At 38.8% G+C, this 18563-nt stretch overlaps 1 protein-coding gene across 1 annotated transcript in view; it reads right to left on the bottom strand.

Moving 5' to 3' along the window:
- LOC122189775 (myosin-IIIa-like) overlaps positions 1-18563 on the bottom strand; it is a 53173-nt gene that overhangs the window by 12434 nt on the left and 22176 nt on the right. Inside the window, exons 10-21 of the mRNA XM_042889152.1 lie at positions 16928-17081; positions 15789-15877; positions 14209-14338; positions 11620-11699; positions 11443-11484; positions 11280-11333; positions 8227-8432; positions 6203-6314; positions 5331-5493; positions 4600-4686; positions 3656-3737; positions 46-1012 (exon numbers count right to left, since the gene is read on the bottom strand). Of these exons, the coding sequence (XP_042745086.1) occupies positions 46-1012; positions 3656-3737; positions 4600-4686; positions 5331-5493; positions 6203-6314; positions 8227-8432; positions 11280-11333; positions 11443-11484; positions 11620-11699; positions 14209-14338; positions 15789-15877; positions 16928-17081 (2166 nt within the window). The remainder of the gene's footprint in view (positions 1-45; positions 1013-3655; positions 3738-4599; positions 4687-5330; positions 5494-6202; positions 6315-8226; positions 8433-11279; positions 11334-11442; positions 11485-11619; positions 11700-14208; positions 14339-15788; positions 15878-16927; positions 17082-18563) is intronic.

The raw sequence follows: 18563 nt of genomic DNA, 5'->3' as shown, positions 1-18563 counted from the left end.
TCATTGCTCAGCTTGTTACATATATTTCATTTATAAGCTTCTTACCTGCCGTGAAAAGGCTGCCAAATCACAAGTCTCTTTTTCAGATCCTCCCTTCTGTGTCTTAGAGCCCTCAGCCTCTGTCACACTGCTTTCCTTATTTTTTTTTGTTTGGGGATCTTTATTTTGAATGTGTACTGCTTCTGTTGACTCCTTTGCAGTGTTCTCTTGACTTTTGCAAGGTAATTTCCCTTCTTTTCTGAGTTGTCCTCTCCTTCTGTAACCCCGGTAATTGCTCTGAATAACCACTGCTGCTTTCTCTTTGTCCTCTAAACTTTGTTGTTCTGCTTCAGTTTGCTTCTGTGAACCTCTTACAGACTCTTTTCTTACAATTCCTTTACATCCTGTAGGTATCATTTCTTGTTTTAGATCATTTCTTTCCATATCCTTGTTGGTCTCAGGCTGGACCACAGCAGATTCTTGATTTTGCCCATCTGCGCTGAGCCTGTCTTGGTTAGCTTGCTCCTGCTGGGGACCAGGTTCAGCTGTGATTTTGACAGAAGCTTTGCTGGATGATTCCTTCGAGGATGCCTGTTCTTCACCTTCATCAGAATGCTCTACTGCAGGCCTCTGCTTCACAGAAGCTCTCTCTTTAGTAGATATTACCTTTTGCTCCTGTACATTTCCTATGTCACCATTCCCAGTGTGCTCATTATCATCAACACCTTCTCCTTGAGTCTCCTCATTCTCTGCTTCTTCCAGTGTAACATCTTCAGCTGGCTGCAGCTGTGCTTCAAGATATTCCACAACAGATAATTCTTCCTCTGCTATTTTTTTGCATTCTTCCTTTATTTTTTTACGGGCTCTGTAGCCCCTGTAATTGCTTTGAACAACGATAGCTGCTTCTTCTTCTGTTTTAGGAAGGGCACTCTTCACTCTAGCTGTACGTTCCTCATTTTCTTGAAGTTCTTTGTCCTTTTCCTTTTCGCTAGAGGATGCTGCATTCTCAGTTTCTTTCTTTCTAAGAGATTCTCTAAATGGAATAGAGTTTTGGGGAAAATTACAGTTGAAGGAGATGAAAGATAATGACAGCTTTGCAGTTCCCTTTTGTGAACTACCATCGTGTAGCAAATGGCAATTTGATAGATTGTAACATGGTGAAAATTCAGTGCATATAGCTAGAATTAGGGCCACAGTGTTCCTGCCCATTGTCTCCTGAGAAAGACTGTGGACTCCTTTACAGCTGTTCTCTACCTCTCCGGACCACTCTACAGTTGCTGAAATGCTGTCACTGAAAACAGGGCTGTGATGGCAAGTGCTCCACTTCAGACTGAGACTACCACCATGTTGCAGGGATGTTTACAGTGTGATTCACCTCCCCTTACTTTCTTTTGTCTGATCTGAGCAAGTCATCCAGGTTTCTGCTCGTCATCTCCTATGTTTATCAGACATTGACTTAAGACGAGAGCAGTTCCTTGCAGATGCCTACTTCCTGCTCTTCTCTGAGCATTTTCTTGCAATGAGCCCATTCCAAAAAGAGATTCATTTACAGGTTGTATTAACATTATAGTATCTCCTGGGCTTGAAAATACAAGAAAATTGCCTATGGACATTAAAAGAACTCAAAGTGAATATACATTACTATATATATCTCTAGAATAATTTGTTTCAGTACATCACATGCAGTTACTGAAAAGGGACACAGTGACATAAGAGACAGAAAATGTTACTACCTCCTCTTTTTGAAGCTCTTCCTCTCCTTATATCCCCTGTAGTGAGATTGAATTGTTGTTGCTGCTTTGTTCCTTTCCTCAGTTAGTTCTTTTCTCTTCTTCCTGAGTAAGTATCCTCTGGCAACTGATAGTAAATCGTAATATAAACAACCTTAGGCAACAAACAATGGATACCCCCAAAATTTCAGACACATGGTAACAGTATTGAAGAAGTAAACCAACAGTAAAAGGGAGAAATAAGGAAACACAGACTGGGGTGGTAATTCTGGTTATATTCAGCTGAAATTACTTTTTTTCAGAAAAATTGTTGAGATTTCAGAAAGCTGCAGCCGTTCTATGTGAAGATACAACCAAGGTTTTTCTCAGTATTTTGCTGGACTAAAGAAAATAAAGGAAGACATAGAAAGAAACATTGCTGCTGAGGTACCTCCAGAACCCCATGCTCTATGCTTCATGTACCTGCTTTGCCTACTTCAGGCAATTGATGTGACTCCAGGTCCCTCATTTCCCAGCGAAATACCTGACTATCACAATATAGAGAATACCAGCCTTTCTTTTGGCAGAGACATGCAACTTTAATTCCTTAGGTAAACATTTACTTGATCAGAGAAAAATCTGAAAATGTTATAGCTCAGCAGTAAGAGTAGACCTAGCTCATAATCCTCTTCTCAGTACTTTGTGAGAGGTGCAAATTCAAGAGTCTCTGACATGCAGGCACCCTCACCATTATGCCAGCTGGTAGTTTAAGGGCTGGGATTCAACTCCAGGTGAAGGTGACTGAAGTGAGGTGTGTGTATGAATGTGTTTACAATTGTCCTTTGTCTCCAAGCTCTCATTAAAGTCAATGCCTAGTCACTAGAGGGTTGATGCCCTTGCTGGCATATGGCTATTGAGCGCCATCTGAAGTGCTTCAGGATGCCCACGGCATCCACATGGAGCTGGCATAAAGGACAAGACAGATGGGGCTTTTTGGGAAGAGAAAAATGGGCGTGTCACATGAATTAAAGCTAGAGGCCAGAAGGGCCAACCTGAGACATCTCAAATATCTCTACCAAAGCATTTGGTGGTTTAGAAAAAAATGAATCAAAATCTAGGTTCTGCTGACTATGAGGAATTTAGACATCTAGTCACTTTTAGGGTTCTACACTGAGGTGACACATTCAGAAACCGTATCCCGCTTGGCGTGTTGCTTCAAAAATTCCTGAACTTGCAAATCATTTCCCAATGGAAACTGGCACACTCTCCGCAGCACTGTGATTTGGGCAGGCCTGCAGTTTGATGCGTTCAGCACAAATCTGCTAATCCTTGGCAAAAAAAGAACAAGATAGTGTTTTGTCCAAATGTTTCTATTGCACTCCAACTCTAAATGCAGCATCAAAACTGCAGTGATAGAGGATTCAGGTGATTTAACCATCCTGAGGAGATGGTAGATATGGGAGCTTACTTACTCCAGCTCTGCTGAGTGTTTTGCACTACAAGGAAATGTCAGGCTCATTTAAGAATGGAAAAGGAGAATAAGTAGTCTGTTCTAGTGTGTTCATAAAACTTTATGCTAGGTTTTGTTTTTCTTTTCTTTACTGTTCCCTCCTCAGAATTTAGACTAGCTTGGGCTCCTCTAGATGCTACGAATCAGCGTAAGAAGCACTGTATGAAGGGCACATAAATTACTTACTGATAACTGGATATAAGTTAAAGGAACCAAAATACTTACTGGAAATGGCACAATTGGTTTCATACTGCTACCTGACAAGGCTATCGAAAAGTGCAAATTATAAAGCACTTTGTATACTTCCCCAGTTTCTTGGACTTCCTGAGCAAATTCTCATTCTATTTCTATACAAAAAAAAAGTCAATAGGAGATATTTAAAATATATCAAGTGACACTGTCAGTGGAAATGCCACATAAGCCAAGTATGCTCTCTTTAGACTTATGAATGTCTGACCTTTGAAGTTGGCTGAAACCTTTCTTTTGAGACAGTAGCTGTCTCAACACTGTTTTCAAACCAGAAGAGGAGTTTTGTATTGCTTTAAGAATAAATAGGAAAAAATTACTGTGAGAGGTAACATTGGCTCAGTGCCATTAACAGATGCATCTGACAATGACTAAAACCAATACTAGTGTTGGTACATGCCCACAGAGGCATACTGGAGATAGTTTAGATCTAGATAGCTCGCTTACTGGCAACATTAGCTTATATTTGGGGTTACCACCTTTGTAATTACTGAAGGTGCACTGCAGATTTGAGCCAATTTTTTTCAGACCTGTGCCTCTTTAGTTGTATAGACACTTATTTCAGAGCTGCCTAGACAACATCTGGCTTTGGGATGTCTCTGCAGGGACAGGGGAGAAAGAAATATAGGAAGGGAAAAAGATATAGCATACAACTAGGTGCAAGGTGATAACTGCTGCTGAAGAGAAATACTAGTTGGCTAGCTCAGATTGAGCCCTGGCAAAAAGAAGTCAGACATGAGTGCAAGTACAGGTTGTTGTCTTCTCAAACGTAACAACTATCACTGATACGTTACAAAACCTATTCCTAGCAGAACAGCATGAACACACACATTACATGCAGATCATGTCATACGGGGTTTCAGCAGCACCAGCTGCAATAATTAGATGTATCAGACTGGGAGTGAAAAGTCTTGCTATGGCATTTTGCCAGCCCACTTCATAGCTGTAGAACATGACTCTGCTGCTTTGAGGTACCAGTAGTGGAATACATCAATCTGCCTCAACCTCTGCAGATAGCTACATGATGGATAAATTATACCTCAGAAAGTGTAAATGAGCATAGTCAGTAGTGTGCTTAGGTCAGAGCAAAGAATCTGGATCAACGTATTTTGTTTGGATAGAACATTAAAAACCAGGAAAGCAAACAATTCTTACTTGCTTGAAGTCTGATGATGTATTTTTCAATTTTTTTATTATGTTTTGCATTCTGGTATTCTTTGCGAGCAACAAAACCCCTGTAAGCTGGAAAGAGATGTGAAAAAATAAAGAATCCATTAGGTACACAAAAGGGTTTAAGAATAAAATAAGTCTGGAAGGAATTACAGACTTCCATTAAAATATTTTTATAAAAATTTTGCAGGCTTTATCTTTCCAAAACCAGCAAACAAGCATAAGCACTATGAACCTCCATTAAAATTACATTTTCTGGCGAGTTATGTTACTATGAATGAAATGAATACAAAACACAGTAGAATCAGAATGTACAGCAAGATGATGTATGAAATGTATTAAAAATTTCAGCTGATGTCTCCATCAACAGTGTAATTGGTCTTATTATCTGGGATGTTTAATCCATTATATTTTTATTATTATATTACACAACCTTGACAGAGCATGCTAGAATATTATTAATAACACTATCATTTACAGAATCACATCCTTCCACTTAAAAAATTGTCTTTAAAGGTAATATTGATAAATGCAACTTCAGTAAGAAGACCGTCATAAACTGTTCAAAAGAAATTTTTCTTCACAAGAGCAGAAATGAAGTATCAGACATTTTGTAAAATATAACAACAGTAAAACAGCAAAATCCATATCCAGCAAGCACAGCTGCATACACGTGCTAACTTTAAGCAAATCTTCAAATGTTTTAAAGCTATTACCTGATTGTATTTTAATAGCGCTTCGTTCCCTTTGTTCCTTTATCTTTTTGTATCTCCTTGAGCCCAGCCATCCTCTGACATAAGCTTGAATCAATATAATCCTATCAACTGTCTCTTTGCGCATTAAATTCAGCTGTTCCACGTGATAGTATTTGAGAAATACCTTAAAAAGAGGAAGCAGACAAGCAGTGGTTTTAGTTACTATGGCTTACATAAACTGGCCCCCGCAGTCCCGGTATTCACTCAATCTACTTAGAATCTACAAGTTACAAGTTGGTGCCAGCAGACCTCTTACTTCTATTACCTAAAAGATCATTTTTGTTAAAGAATCTTGTTTGTTGTAGTATTGTTTTACCTTACTCTCTCATTCAACAAAGGCGATCCAAATCTGGAACTTTCAATGTCTTATTTCCAAGTTTAAATCTAAGGCATAGCTTATTAATTAAATTTATTTTATCAAGCATGAAGCTGATATGAGCTCCTACTGGCCAAAACCTTTTCTCCTCCCATTGTGAGTCTGGTTGCTCCAAGGAAGAGGAATAAGTGGATTCTTACTATCGCATTTTTAGAAATACAATACAAGCAGCATCATTGGTCACATTGGTAAGGTAGACTTCATTACAGTTGATCAGAAATTTTAACACATTACTGGGTCAGGATTTCAGCCAGATACTAAGGAACAGTTCTGCAAAATATTTTTTGTCTGCTTTGGTTTTGTTTTAGTACCAGAAGAGACCAAGAACAACTCCAATCAAATGAGTAAAGAGATTGAGAAAACAAACTGCCTAGTAAATTAACAGTGACATGCTGCAATAATGCTGATTTGGTATATGTACTGTACATATAAAACAACAGCAAATACGAAAGGTTACTTTAGTTCTTCCAAGAACCCAGTTGTCAAGGTGGGCTTTTTCCAAGATGGCAGCACAAGTTTCTGGGCTGACTGGAGGATCATCATTTGTTTTGTAACAGATGAGATAATACCTAAAGACAAATAGATTATTCCATTAACAGCAAGCAGTATTTGCAAATATATCTAAACCGTTCATTTACATTAATAAAAACAGTTCCATGAAAGAAAACATAGCACTGAAAAAAACGAAGAGTACACCAAGAAAACTGCTGTGATTTATACATAGTACTGAGAAATTCAATTAAAAGCAGATAAGTGACATACTGCACACCCTGGAGGGATTTTAATTCTATACCAACACTGGGAGGCTTTAAAAAGTGTGCAGCTCAAGCAGGGTTGTGTGCCAGTTCTTTGTTGCTCTGACTGCACTCTGTGAATTATTTCAGTGGTAAAATAAAAGTATTTGTGAAGATTTTCTGTCTAAATTAATCTCCGTCATAGCTAGAAATGTCATGAAGATTTCATATCTTAATTCTTGTTCTAGACCATCTACCTTTTAGAGGGCTAACATTATGTGAGATGCATCCCAGCTCTTGTTACTTCCTTAGATTGAAAATTACCCATACCATACAAATTCAGCTGGCAGGTAGAAGTGTACTTGCATGTTCCAGGACTTTTTAGAATGCCTCACTGCAAATTGAATTGTACTTGTCTTGTTTTTGGTTGGTTTTTTTTTTGTTTTTTTTTTTTTTTTTTTTTTTTAATTCAGAAAAATTACGTTAATATACTATGTCTGCTTCCTGACACTGCATTCTATTTTTTTTTTCCTAGTTATTGAGCCTTCATATGCTAAGTATGGATTCTACCAGCTTTAGATGAAAGTAACAATTCCCACAGAGAATAATAAAAAAATGAGAGAATGCTTTTTCCTGCATTATCACTACCAATTCCTATTGTAAGTTTCAAATAATAATAATAATAAAAAACCAGGGAGATACGTACCTGTTAAAGATCTCTTTTTATGTAATGCTGTATCAGCTATGCTTGAGACCTGCACAGCCTCACTGCCATCAGGGTCATGCTCTTTGGAGAGCTTCCTCATTGTGGTCACTGATTTTCTTTCCTTTACCAGAGCAGTACAGTTTTTGATAAAAAGTAGCAGCTAAAAGCCACAGCACATCTTGGTGCAGTGATGACTACTTTTTCCCACACTGCACTCTTCCAAGACTGTAACAGTTCCAGCAATACTTTTTCCAGAAACTATGCTATTAAAACATCACTTTGTCCTTCCTCTCTCTCCTTGTGCACCAGCAGCACTCCATGGCTAGCTCTCTGTTTCTAGGGCACTATTACTTTTAAGCACTTCTGAGTGTCTGTTGCTTGCTTTTTCCCAGTCTTGCTTTCCATTTCAGAAATCTAAGTTCTGATTGAGGCAAATATTCAGGGTCTTTATTTGCAAAAGAGGACTACAAGCTAAGTACTCAGAATTCATTTTTGGAGGCAGTGGGAGAAGAGAGTTAATTATCTAATTATATAAAATTATCATTATTCATTATTCTTCTTAACGAATGGTCAATACTTAGAAATTGTATTTTAAACAGAACTATGCACTTAATGAACTTCTCAGCCCTAAATGAGCAGTTCCAAATTATCATCAATCCCTGCCAAAAGCACATGTTGCACAGTGCTGTATATCAGAAGCTGGAGGAATGGGGACAATTCTCCAAATTCTCCACTCCAATTTGAAGCATTAAACTCCTAACCCTCAAATCTCTGAGGAAAACTTTCAGATTATAAGCAAGTCAATTTCTACCCAATGCACAGGGAATCTGAAACAATCATCCTGAGATGCATAATCTTTCCCTACCAATCCAGAAGGGCTCACAAATCTTGTGATTTATCTATTTTGTCATCCAGTCTGCAATCATCTTTGTAACAGAAAACATCTCTGTATTTTTTTAAACACCATGCCAAAGTCATGCTTATCAAACTCTGAGCAGCAATGACGCAAGAGAAAAAAACACTTCTTCACATCCATATTACCGTTTTATGAAGTTAGCAAAGAGTATGCGGTGCGAATAACCCTGTCTTCGAATCCTTGCTGTCTCCAGAATTCCTGTGTAACGCAGCTGAACCAGCACTTTTTCTTTATCAAACTTGTTTGCCTGCCGGTCATTGTTTGGCTTGATGCACCGGACAAAATGAGGCTGGCCAACCACCATTTTGGATAACAAATCCATGAGTGAGTACTGAAAGAAAGGAACAAAATATCCAATGCTGGGATGCTTAGAAAACTTCCACGTAGTTCCACGTGTAGCTGAAATTTTATTTTATATGATCAGAAACACGTGAAACACCATTCACATTTCAGTAAGAAGGAACTTCAACAGTAGATGAAGTAAATGGCCCACCAGCAATTCCAGCTTCAAAAAGATCAGCATATGATTGAGGGCCACACTGACCCTCAACGGGTCTATCGTAGCCCATCCAGAGCATTCTTACTAAAATTGCAATAATTTATGGTACTGCCAATAACTGAACTCCTGCTTTGTTTTGGGAAGCAGCATTATCTTTAATCGCAGTTCTAAAAGCTGATCTGTTTCTTACAAGCTCCCTGATGACCAGTGCATGTAACAGCAGCTGGTGGGCTGGGTTGGCCACATTCAGATCAAGCTGTACATTTAGCAGAAACAAAGCACTGTTTGCTAGAGCATAAATGAATTCTATGTACAGCTGCAGAAGAGGGAAGAGTTAAATGAGGAATATTTCTAAAGACATCCCACTCATTCTCCTGAAAGGCGCAAGTGCTTGACTGCACATTTTATGCCTAATGCTGAAGACAGGGAACAAATAAGTGTTTGGAGCAAGTGCATCAGGCTTGTTGTGTGCATCAGTGACTGAGCTATTAGTGACAGTGCGGCTGTTAAAGGTGTTAAATGCTGTCAGACCTGATGGAAGGGCAGTGTCCCTGGAAGCCTCTTCCCAGACACATCAGTCTAATACATGATAGAAACTCTCCTTGTACTTCATTATTTTTCTTGGAATCTTGTTAGGTAACTGCAACCTGCTTTTGTTTCTTTTTTTGTTTCTTTGTTTCTTTGTTTTTAACCTACTGTCAACTATTTGAGGATCTTTATTCATCCAAAGAGAAAGTGTTAAGGACGGGAAGTGGAAAAGCAACAAGCCAGTAAACATCACCATCCCTGCATTAAATTGGAAGAAACTAAAGTCACCCCAGAAGAGGGGTTGCTTAATCTACTCTGATATAGCATGTCCTCTTTGTTGTATAGGCTGATGGTGACACTACAGCTCCCCTACCGGGAGCAAAACTTTGAGAGGGGCAAAACTAAAAATGCACAAAATCAATCCCAAGTTGCATTTTTCCCACCTCACCAGGACGCCAGGCTAGCAGAGAGGGTGCTACTTGTAGCTCCTCATGCCAACTGAAAAAAACCTCGGTTTGTATTTCATAACATTGCTTTGTAGGAAGATCTTATTAAGACACAAATGAACAGGCTCATTCCTCAAGATTCAACCTGATTCCTCAGAAGAAGGCAGCCAGGATGTCGTGCAGTTCACCAGTAGGTTAGGCACATGAAACTGGTGTAGCATGTCAAGAGCCATATGTTTCCTATTAAAATGTGCAACTCCATTCTGGACAAATGCTGTACAACGCAGCAAAGTGCTTAATTAGCTTTATTACTAGTGTGGCAGTGAAACACAAACAAGTAGGACAGGCTAATGGATATGCTTTTTTCTACTCAGCCTGGGAGGCAGATGGTTTTCTCAGTCACCCAGGGATTTCTGCTTAAGAGCAAACCACTGGTGAGCTGAGTTTTCATTTGAGAGCATTAGCTAGCATGATCTGACCAGGGATTTCCACTATAGAAAACAGTAAAAGAAAACTGCAAATATAATAACTCATCCTTGGCTTCTGTTGCTAGATTTGTCGGTAATGCACTCAATCACAGACATGAGCTTTGAAGTAGATTCGATACATCTTTCCATCCAGAATATTAACGTACCATCCAGCTTTGAACCACCATGATACCTCAACTTGAATAATCCTTGGTAGACCAAAAAGCTGTGTAATTGTGTTTACTAACAAAGAGATCCTGCATCTTACTGTTCTCTGTCTCAGACATAAACGAACTCTTACAGGTCATAGACATTACCAGAGCCACGTTTACATTTCTGCTGGGAGACAGGAGTTATGAGGAGTTGGAGCCTCAGAGCTGTGCTCCAGTCAGCCAACTCTGTGCATGATTTTGGAGGAAAGAATGTCCTTCACAGGTATTTTCTATGTCAGAATCAGCAGCACAGCCACTGCTTGAGAAAGTAAAAAGCACTGCTGAAGAAGCCAAAAGGACGGACCCCAAATAGCCTCTGTGAGCATCAAAATCTTCCTCTGTACCTCCTGTTCCAAATTAGCTTTGCCCTTTTACTTCTTAAGATCTTAGGGAAATGCTATGCAACTAGTCTTCTCTTATGTCCCTTAGGAAAAAGCAGGCAGATGAAAGACGATTCATACAGAGAAGCGTCATGACAGAAATACGGCTGTGTATTTGAGTAATATTAGATGGAACATCACAGTCTCCTTTAGATATTTGTACTGCACAAACTGCTGTGCCCTATATGCATGTCACATACTCTAAATTGACCATTGTTGACTCTAAGATAACAAGTGTATTTCAAAAGCTGAAAGAATGAATACTTACTCTACTCTAAAAAAAAAGGTGAAAAACATCTGATATCTTACTCTGAAATAAGAAGCGACTGTTTGTGTTTTCATACTGGTTGTCTCTCTTGGATGATGTCCAGTATCTCCTGATTCATTCTGTATAGATGAAGAAAGAAAATACACTTCTTATCTATGTTGAGCCTACAGTGCCCTTTCCAAAGCCTCAACCAACCACTTCTTTGAGAACATCAATTAAAAAAAAAATAAATACTAAAAACTGGAAAAATTACTGTATGATCACTAGCACAAAGTAGTTACACCAATACAATACATTACTTTGCTGCACAATACACAAACATTCACACACAGAGGACACAGTCTGAGAGCAGAATATCTAAATAACTGCCACAAATACCTTGACAATGTCTGAGAACCTGTTATTGTGGACCACTGCTATTGTGGTCATTCTCTATGGAACATGACCATATTTCACACCAAATTACTAATTTTTATTTTTATTTTTTTCTGAAGCTTTTATAAAACTATAGCGAGAAAGAAGGGAATGTTAGTTTTTTTACCTCACGGAAGGAATATGAATTGCACAACACAAAGATATCCAGCTAAACAGAAAAGAAAACAGGAGAGGGAGAAAAACCATCGAAGGGGTTACTCGCTTACTTTTAGTACCAATAACAGTATTGCCTTTGTAGTTTAATTTAAGATTCAGTGAGGAATCGTGATATCAGCTTTCTTACCTTTGTGCGACTGATTGATTTCTGGGGGGTCCACATCTGGTAACTGATTGTAGTTTTGCTTTTACTGTGTGCCAGGTTACCTATGGGAAGATCAAAGAATGCAACCTACCAAAATGCTTAGATCTCATCTAAACTGAAAAATATGTTGAACCACCTTATTCAGTATAACCATATGATTATAAAAGACATTGACTTTTTCTGTGTATGCTATCATTTCTCTTTGCACCCTTGAGATGGAACAAGCTCTGAAGAAATTGCAGGAAGATGGAACAGGACTGAATTTTCTGCCTTCAGCATTTATATCACCTACTAGAGCAAAAAAAATAGAGAGAACGCTGTAGAAGGTGAAGAAGATATATCTTATAGTATCCATGAGCTTTTACCCTGAGGAGGTTATTTTGCTATCCTAGTTCTAAGGCTACATATATAAGAAAAAATTATATGCCAGCATCTTTCTCTAGCTCTGAGGTCAGATGACATGGCATGACTCAAGTCTATATAGCTAAACTCGATACTTCTCCACTCTCCTACTCCACTGGTAAAAATACAGTTGCATCCCCCCACAGAGCTTGTTAGAAACCTTTGCTAATTTGTACTTTCTTGTGAAGTGTGCCTGGGTATTCCTGGGAGAATGCTAGCTGACACTGATCAAAACTGTCCCAGGGTGACACAGTAGCAATTAATCATAATGGACAATCTTGTGGCAGTGTTTTGGCTATTGTCTGATAGCCCTGTTTTGCTTATTATTACAGACATAGTCTTAAGACTGCAACCTTGGAATTCTTAGCCAAAAACTACCCTTATTACAATGACTTAAAGGAAAAGGTTCATAGGAGTGGTTTATATAGACACTGACTTTCTAAAGAAACAGTAAAAATACTACTGGACTTCACACCATGTTGCCTTATGTTGATAAATCCCACCCACTGCTGTACGCTGCCATTGCTTCTGCTATTAATATAACACCTGTGAAATCTCACTACACACTGTGAGAACCTACAATCTCTCTGTGCTTAGCTACTGTAAGTAAGAGAAGGATAAGAGTAACATAAAAGTTGGATAAAAAGCTGCAACTATATGGTATGCCCAGTTAATGCATCACGGATTATGTGATGGTATCAAGTGCAAAAATCCCCTGTGCTTAGCTAAATATCACTGGGTAGAAAGGAAAGAGAGATTACTCTCATCTAACGTTGGCTATCTGGAAGTGAGGTGTCTACCAGATCTCCACTGCATTCAGTGAAGACAGGGACCTTCAGAAGAGATTTATCTCATCCCAAGAGAAACACTGAAGATGGATAGGATCGGTTGGACTCTGGTTATACCTCAGTGTTTCCACTGACTCTATGTGAATGACTTAGACTGGAAAACTAACTTTTAGTTGGTTAGAGCTGGATTGTTTACGTCAGTTTCGAAAGGTGCAACATTTGATTTTGATTAACAAGAAAACTAAAATAATCTTCAGAATCATTATTGCAAAACATTACAAAAGTTCTTGTACCATTTGGGCCCTGACCTTGGCTCTACTGAAATTATAGTTTAACATCTTAGCAGATGTAAGTAATGTTCAGAGAAGGACACTGTGCTCTGTGCTTTCCCAATAATACTGACCTAAAATAGACTTTCAAGACTAAATTTTGCATTCCACCAGCAAAGCTTCCTTCATGAGTAACAGGAGCTTTGCCAAAGCCCTAGCTTCTGTAAGTTATGATAACACTTTGGAGAAATTTCCATTAGGCTCTTTCAATTTAGTTTTCTTGTTCTTCTATGCAGTGGTACAAGAAAGTACTGTTGTAAAATACTTATTGTACAGCATCAGTACCCTCACACAGGGAGAAATATACACAATAATAAGTAACCCCTGCCTGTATATAATACACATAACAGCAGTTACCCAGTAAATTCATGGTAAACTTAAAGACAAGACACAAATGATGCTTGACACCTAGATTTTCTGGTTGTAAGGATAAGAAGACTTACCTACGATCAAAAAAGACAAGTAAGACACTGTACAAAGGACATAATTCAACTAAGGTGCAACTTTACTTAGAAGTAATGCCTGTAGAGCCAGTTACATTCCTACAACCCCTTGTAAACTCTCTGAGGAAAAGTTCACTATTAGGACCTCAACAGTTAACTATTATAATGGACTAAGACTGGGGAAACAGTGTCTCCTCTTTCTTTGCAGCAGAGGTTAGGAACCCATCTGGGTTCTCTACTACTTTCAAAAAAAAACTGCATGAGACAAAACAGACAACTTACATATGCCCTGTCCAAAAAAGGCCAGTGACTTACCTGATCCTTTTTGTTCAGTCCTCAACTCAAGAGATGTACTCCACTCCCTGTCCCGAGCCCCTAACCTGAAGAGGGGACCCTGAAAGAAGCCTCTACCACTTCCTTCGCACTTGACCAGACCAGTCCCTCCCCTGCAGCTTGAGATGGCAGGGGCTCCATTCTGTATAGATTCTAGGGTTGGAAAGTTAAGCCACAAAGTGTATAATGTCATAAATAAATGGTCATATGAAATCCAGCTGTGGTCAGCATGAAGGCTAGAGAAGGATAGTAGGAAGATTACCACAATAGCAATACCTGTTTTTGTAAGAGGATGCATTACCAACTGTCGTATCAGATTGTTTTCAGATGATCGCAGAAGCAGCACAATATCAGCTGGCAGAGTATCTCTATTTTTGGCCAGGAATCCACTTGCATTATACAGAACCTGTTTAAAAAGTGCATTTATGCATCTTCCGGGCTTTTGAAAAGTAGTTGTAAATTCAACCACTCTGGCATGTGGCTTGTAATATATTAAGAGACATTAATTTTTCAGCCATGAGGTTTGCTCTTGCTCACAGTCTTTCTTTTGATGACAGACAGTTTTAACTTTTCAATATTGAGAGCCATTATGATGCAGATTACTAAAAGCAAATCTATTACTCCAGAGTACCTGGAGACACTCTTATGCCCTCATGCAGGGAATACTAGTTTTAATCAGTGCGGATTTAGCAGTAGAATAACTGTATTGTAGCCATCCTTTACACTAGTACAGGTGTAAATACACAACAAGCAGTGAACTTGCTTTCAGCCCTGTTGCATAGGGTTACCCATATTGTGCAGTCTTTCTGTCCCATTCATACTGGGCCCAGGACTTGCCCTCTTCCTAGAGAACCCTGCATTAACTACAAAGGAAGTTTTCAAAGTAACAAGCTGCACGTGAGATCTCCACAAACAAATCCAGGCATGGGATATCTAACTCAATATGTACCTCCAGAATTCTATCTGTCAATGACTCACAGGAAAACCAGGCCAAAGTGTGGCAAAAGCTGGCCAGGAAGTGGAGGAATCAGGAATGGTACAGGCAGAGCTGACTCCCCACTCCTCAGCAGTGAGATAAGCAATGCTCATTAAACATACATAATTTAGCAGATTAATTTCAGAGGTGTCACCACAGGACTGTGTTATACAAGGGGAAAGCAATCTTCCATCAGCTGACGGGAAATGCGGGTGCAGCGCTCGTTCCAGACCAGCTGCTCCTGTTCTGCACAGGCACAACAAAGTTTCCCATGTGAGACAGCAATGCTTACTCTGTACCCTTGAAAAGAGCCCAAAAGGAAGTGTGAGCTCCTGCTTCCACAAGGTTCAGCTGACCAGCAGCATCTTGCCTTAGCCCATCAGCGACTCTTCCTGAGTTTGCAAAGACATGTTCAGCAAGTCACCTTGTAGAGCAGGGCAAGATGATGCTCATCAAATAAAGCAGAAAGCATGGCCTTTGCTATCTGTCTAATGAAAGCACATAACTAAGTAGTAAGGCTGATGGGGTGAAGGAAATACCAAAAGGGAGAAGGAATGGAGCTGGAGCCCATTTTGAAGCAGCAGGAACAAGTATAGCAGATTTAGAGGAGCACCAGGTTGCATTAAAGAATGTTGACTTCTTGGTTCTGCTGTAATACAGTCACTTCCTTTAATGGGTGACATTGAAAAACACACATTCACTATTGATTTTATGTTACTTTTTTTTTGTGACAAAAAATACATTTTTTACTTTTGAGGTATAGTATTTCCATGTCAGACCTGAATAAAAAAAAGATTAAGAACCAACCCAGCTGACCTCTGTGATTTCCTTCCAGACCTACTGTTCCACAATCCCCAACAAATATCAATAGGTCTCTTACCTTTCCTGCATAATGATAAATCCCAAATGTTAAATCTACTCTTTTGGGTCTCCAAAAATACTTTGACTTCAAATTATCCTCAAATTTTTCTAGAAGGAAACACATTATTGGAGTTACTTAATTGTCTTCTGAATCTGCATCCATCTAAAGATGTTTCTTGACTTCTCAGACAATACAGCGGCATAAAACGTGCTGATGTTTTAAGGAGAAAGAAAGTATAATGGTCTTGTAATAAAAGACACTCTGTGGAGAATATGGGAACTCTTGAATCAGTTATTTTCTTCGTACCATTTTTTTTTTTTTTTTTCCACCTCAGAAAGTCATTTGTATTTCTAAGTGTTTGATCTTCATATACAAAACAGTATATGAACAGAGCGGTGAGGAAACATTTACCTGTTGGTTGGGGGGCTCTGTACTGGAAACTATATAAGATTAGAAAAACAATGAGCTTATATAAATGCTTATTATGGATATTGTTACTAGGTTTTGTGTTCAGGCGTTGGTTAAAACCTTCATCTGACACTGTGCACATTCAAAAATCATTAAAACATTAATCTGCTCAGAAACCTCACTGAAATGCTGAGATTAACTGTGAGCACTCAGTAGCACTGAAATATTCAGGATCCGAATCACAATAAATTTGGATGTTTTAATTTTAATTTCCAAAATAAACGGAATTGGAAACACAATTTGCAGAAAGGCACCAAAGCAAGGTTTGCAGCCTTTACCCTTAAGGAATACCAAAAGTCTTGTTCAGATATGGTTCATGTTAATTTCCAGAACATTTTGGAATTCTGAGCGTAACTCAGCTTTGAAAACAGTGTTCTTGGCATATGAACCTAGAGGTTTAAATCAGTTTGACCTTTATCTTTTAAGCACAATAACTAAAAAAATCCTGAAGATGGAAGAATTCAAAACCTGGCTTAAAAACTTAGGTTCCTTTGTACTCCTAACATTTCTTCTATCAACTTCAAAGATGTATCCAGCATTGCATGCATGCCTCACTGAAATATACTGTGACACTGGAATGTGGACTCACTGAAAACAACAGCTAGCACATATACCCTGAACTAGATAAAACAAACAAAAACATAACAGGGAGATACCCTGCAAAATTACAAAACAAGCCATACACTTACCTACAAGTGTCTGATCTGTTGCTTGTGGGAATCGACTTTCTTCATCAAGCAGGGATAATAAGCCCATTGGTTTCTGCAAGAACATATCTAAGAGCGGCCTGTTGTCCTCATATTCTATAACTCTTGCATCAACACCTTCATACAGGTACTCATTCTGTAACAAACAACAGAAGGCACATTATATACAGAACCAGTTCAGAAAATAATTCATGAACTGTCAATTATAGGAAACTAAAACTACATGGAATGAGTATGCTGAGATGCTAAAGACATGAAGGGACGTATCACACTGCCAAGCTACAGATTTTGATTTGCCATTGGACATTTAAGTGATTCCTATGGCATTTTTGCAAAAGTGACTGGAGATAAGAGATGCCTCAAGTGTTTGATTCCCATCTTCAAACATATGGAAAAGCTCTCACACTGGGAAGTATGGTGCAAACACTTTCTAAAAATTACATAAATAGTGTCAGATTGGCCTCTACTTTTATTTTTTTGGTTCCTTTTAAGAAATGACAGAAAGGTTTAAGAATTATTAATAAACAACAAAGGAGCCAATTCTTTTTTCTTTGCTGAAGACTATGGATATCCTTAACTTTCCACAAGACTGAGAATAACCTAGTAACAAAAGCTGTATCCACAGGGTGCTGCAATGATTTTTTCTCAAAAATTATTTAAATTACAGCTGGCCAATACAAGAATGACCTTCTTTAATCCTTCAGCATGGCAGAGGACAGGCACAGATTTATCAAGAGAAAGATGCTCTAGGGACCCTTCCATTACTTTTGTCTTCATTACATAATGCAGTATATGAGGGAGCATAGTGCTCTTATATATACCAAGGCTGCCTTCAGACCCATGCAGACTGCTCCATACACTATGAAACACATAATTAAGCCTTTTGAGCTACTCTAAAAATAATTTCCCTTCCAAATAATAGGACTTTATAAAAGTGTTATATTAATTTATGATGTAATGTCACAGTTGGGCTACCCTGAATTCACTGTAAATTGAGTGTCACAAACACGAATGATGGCTAATATTAATGAGTTCAAAGACCTCTAGCCCCAAAGCCTTTCCTTATGTGTCATTCACTTGAGTTTGAATGACAGTCAGGGGTGAGTGAAGAAAGCAACACAGTGAGGATTTCAAATAACAATTAACTGCCATGTACAACAGAAAAGCACACATTATTAGACTTCATACCTCCAAGCAAGAGAGAAACTGCAAAGTGACAAAAAAAATCACTAACACTGTCTTGGAAATACAGAATCACAGAGTCACAGAATGGCCAGGGTTGGAAGGGACCTGAAAGACCATGAATCTCCAATTCCCTGCCACAGGCAGGGCCACCAGCCTCCCCATTTAATACTAGACCAGGCTGCCCGGAGCCCATCCAACATGGCCCTGATCACCTCCAGGGATGGGGCATCCACAACCTCTCTGGGCAGCCTGTTCCAGCACCTCACCATTTTCATAATAAAGAACTTTCCCCTGACATCCAACCTAAATTTTCCCTCCCTCAACTTAAAACTATTTCCCCTTGTTCTGCTGTTATCTAGCCTTTCAAAGAGTTGATTCCCCTCCTGTTCGTAGGCTCCCTTTAGGTACTGAAAGGCTGACCAAAATAAATATC

This window comes from Lagopus leucura, unplaced genomic scaffold (genome assembly GCF_019238085.1).
Source record: "Lagopus leucura isolate 7727_CA_CO unplaced genomic scaffold, USGS_WTPT01 Super-Scaffold_100157, whole genome shotgun sequence".
Taxonomy (NCBI): Eukaryota; Metazoa; Chordata; class Aves; order Galliformes; family Phasianidae; genus Lagopus; species Lagopus leucura.
Note: the sequence above shows the minus strand (reverse complement) of the source record. Positions and strands in the feature narration are given on the sequence as shown.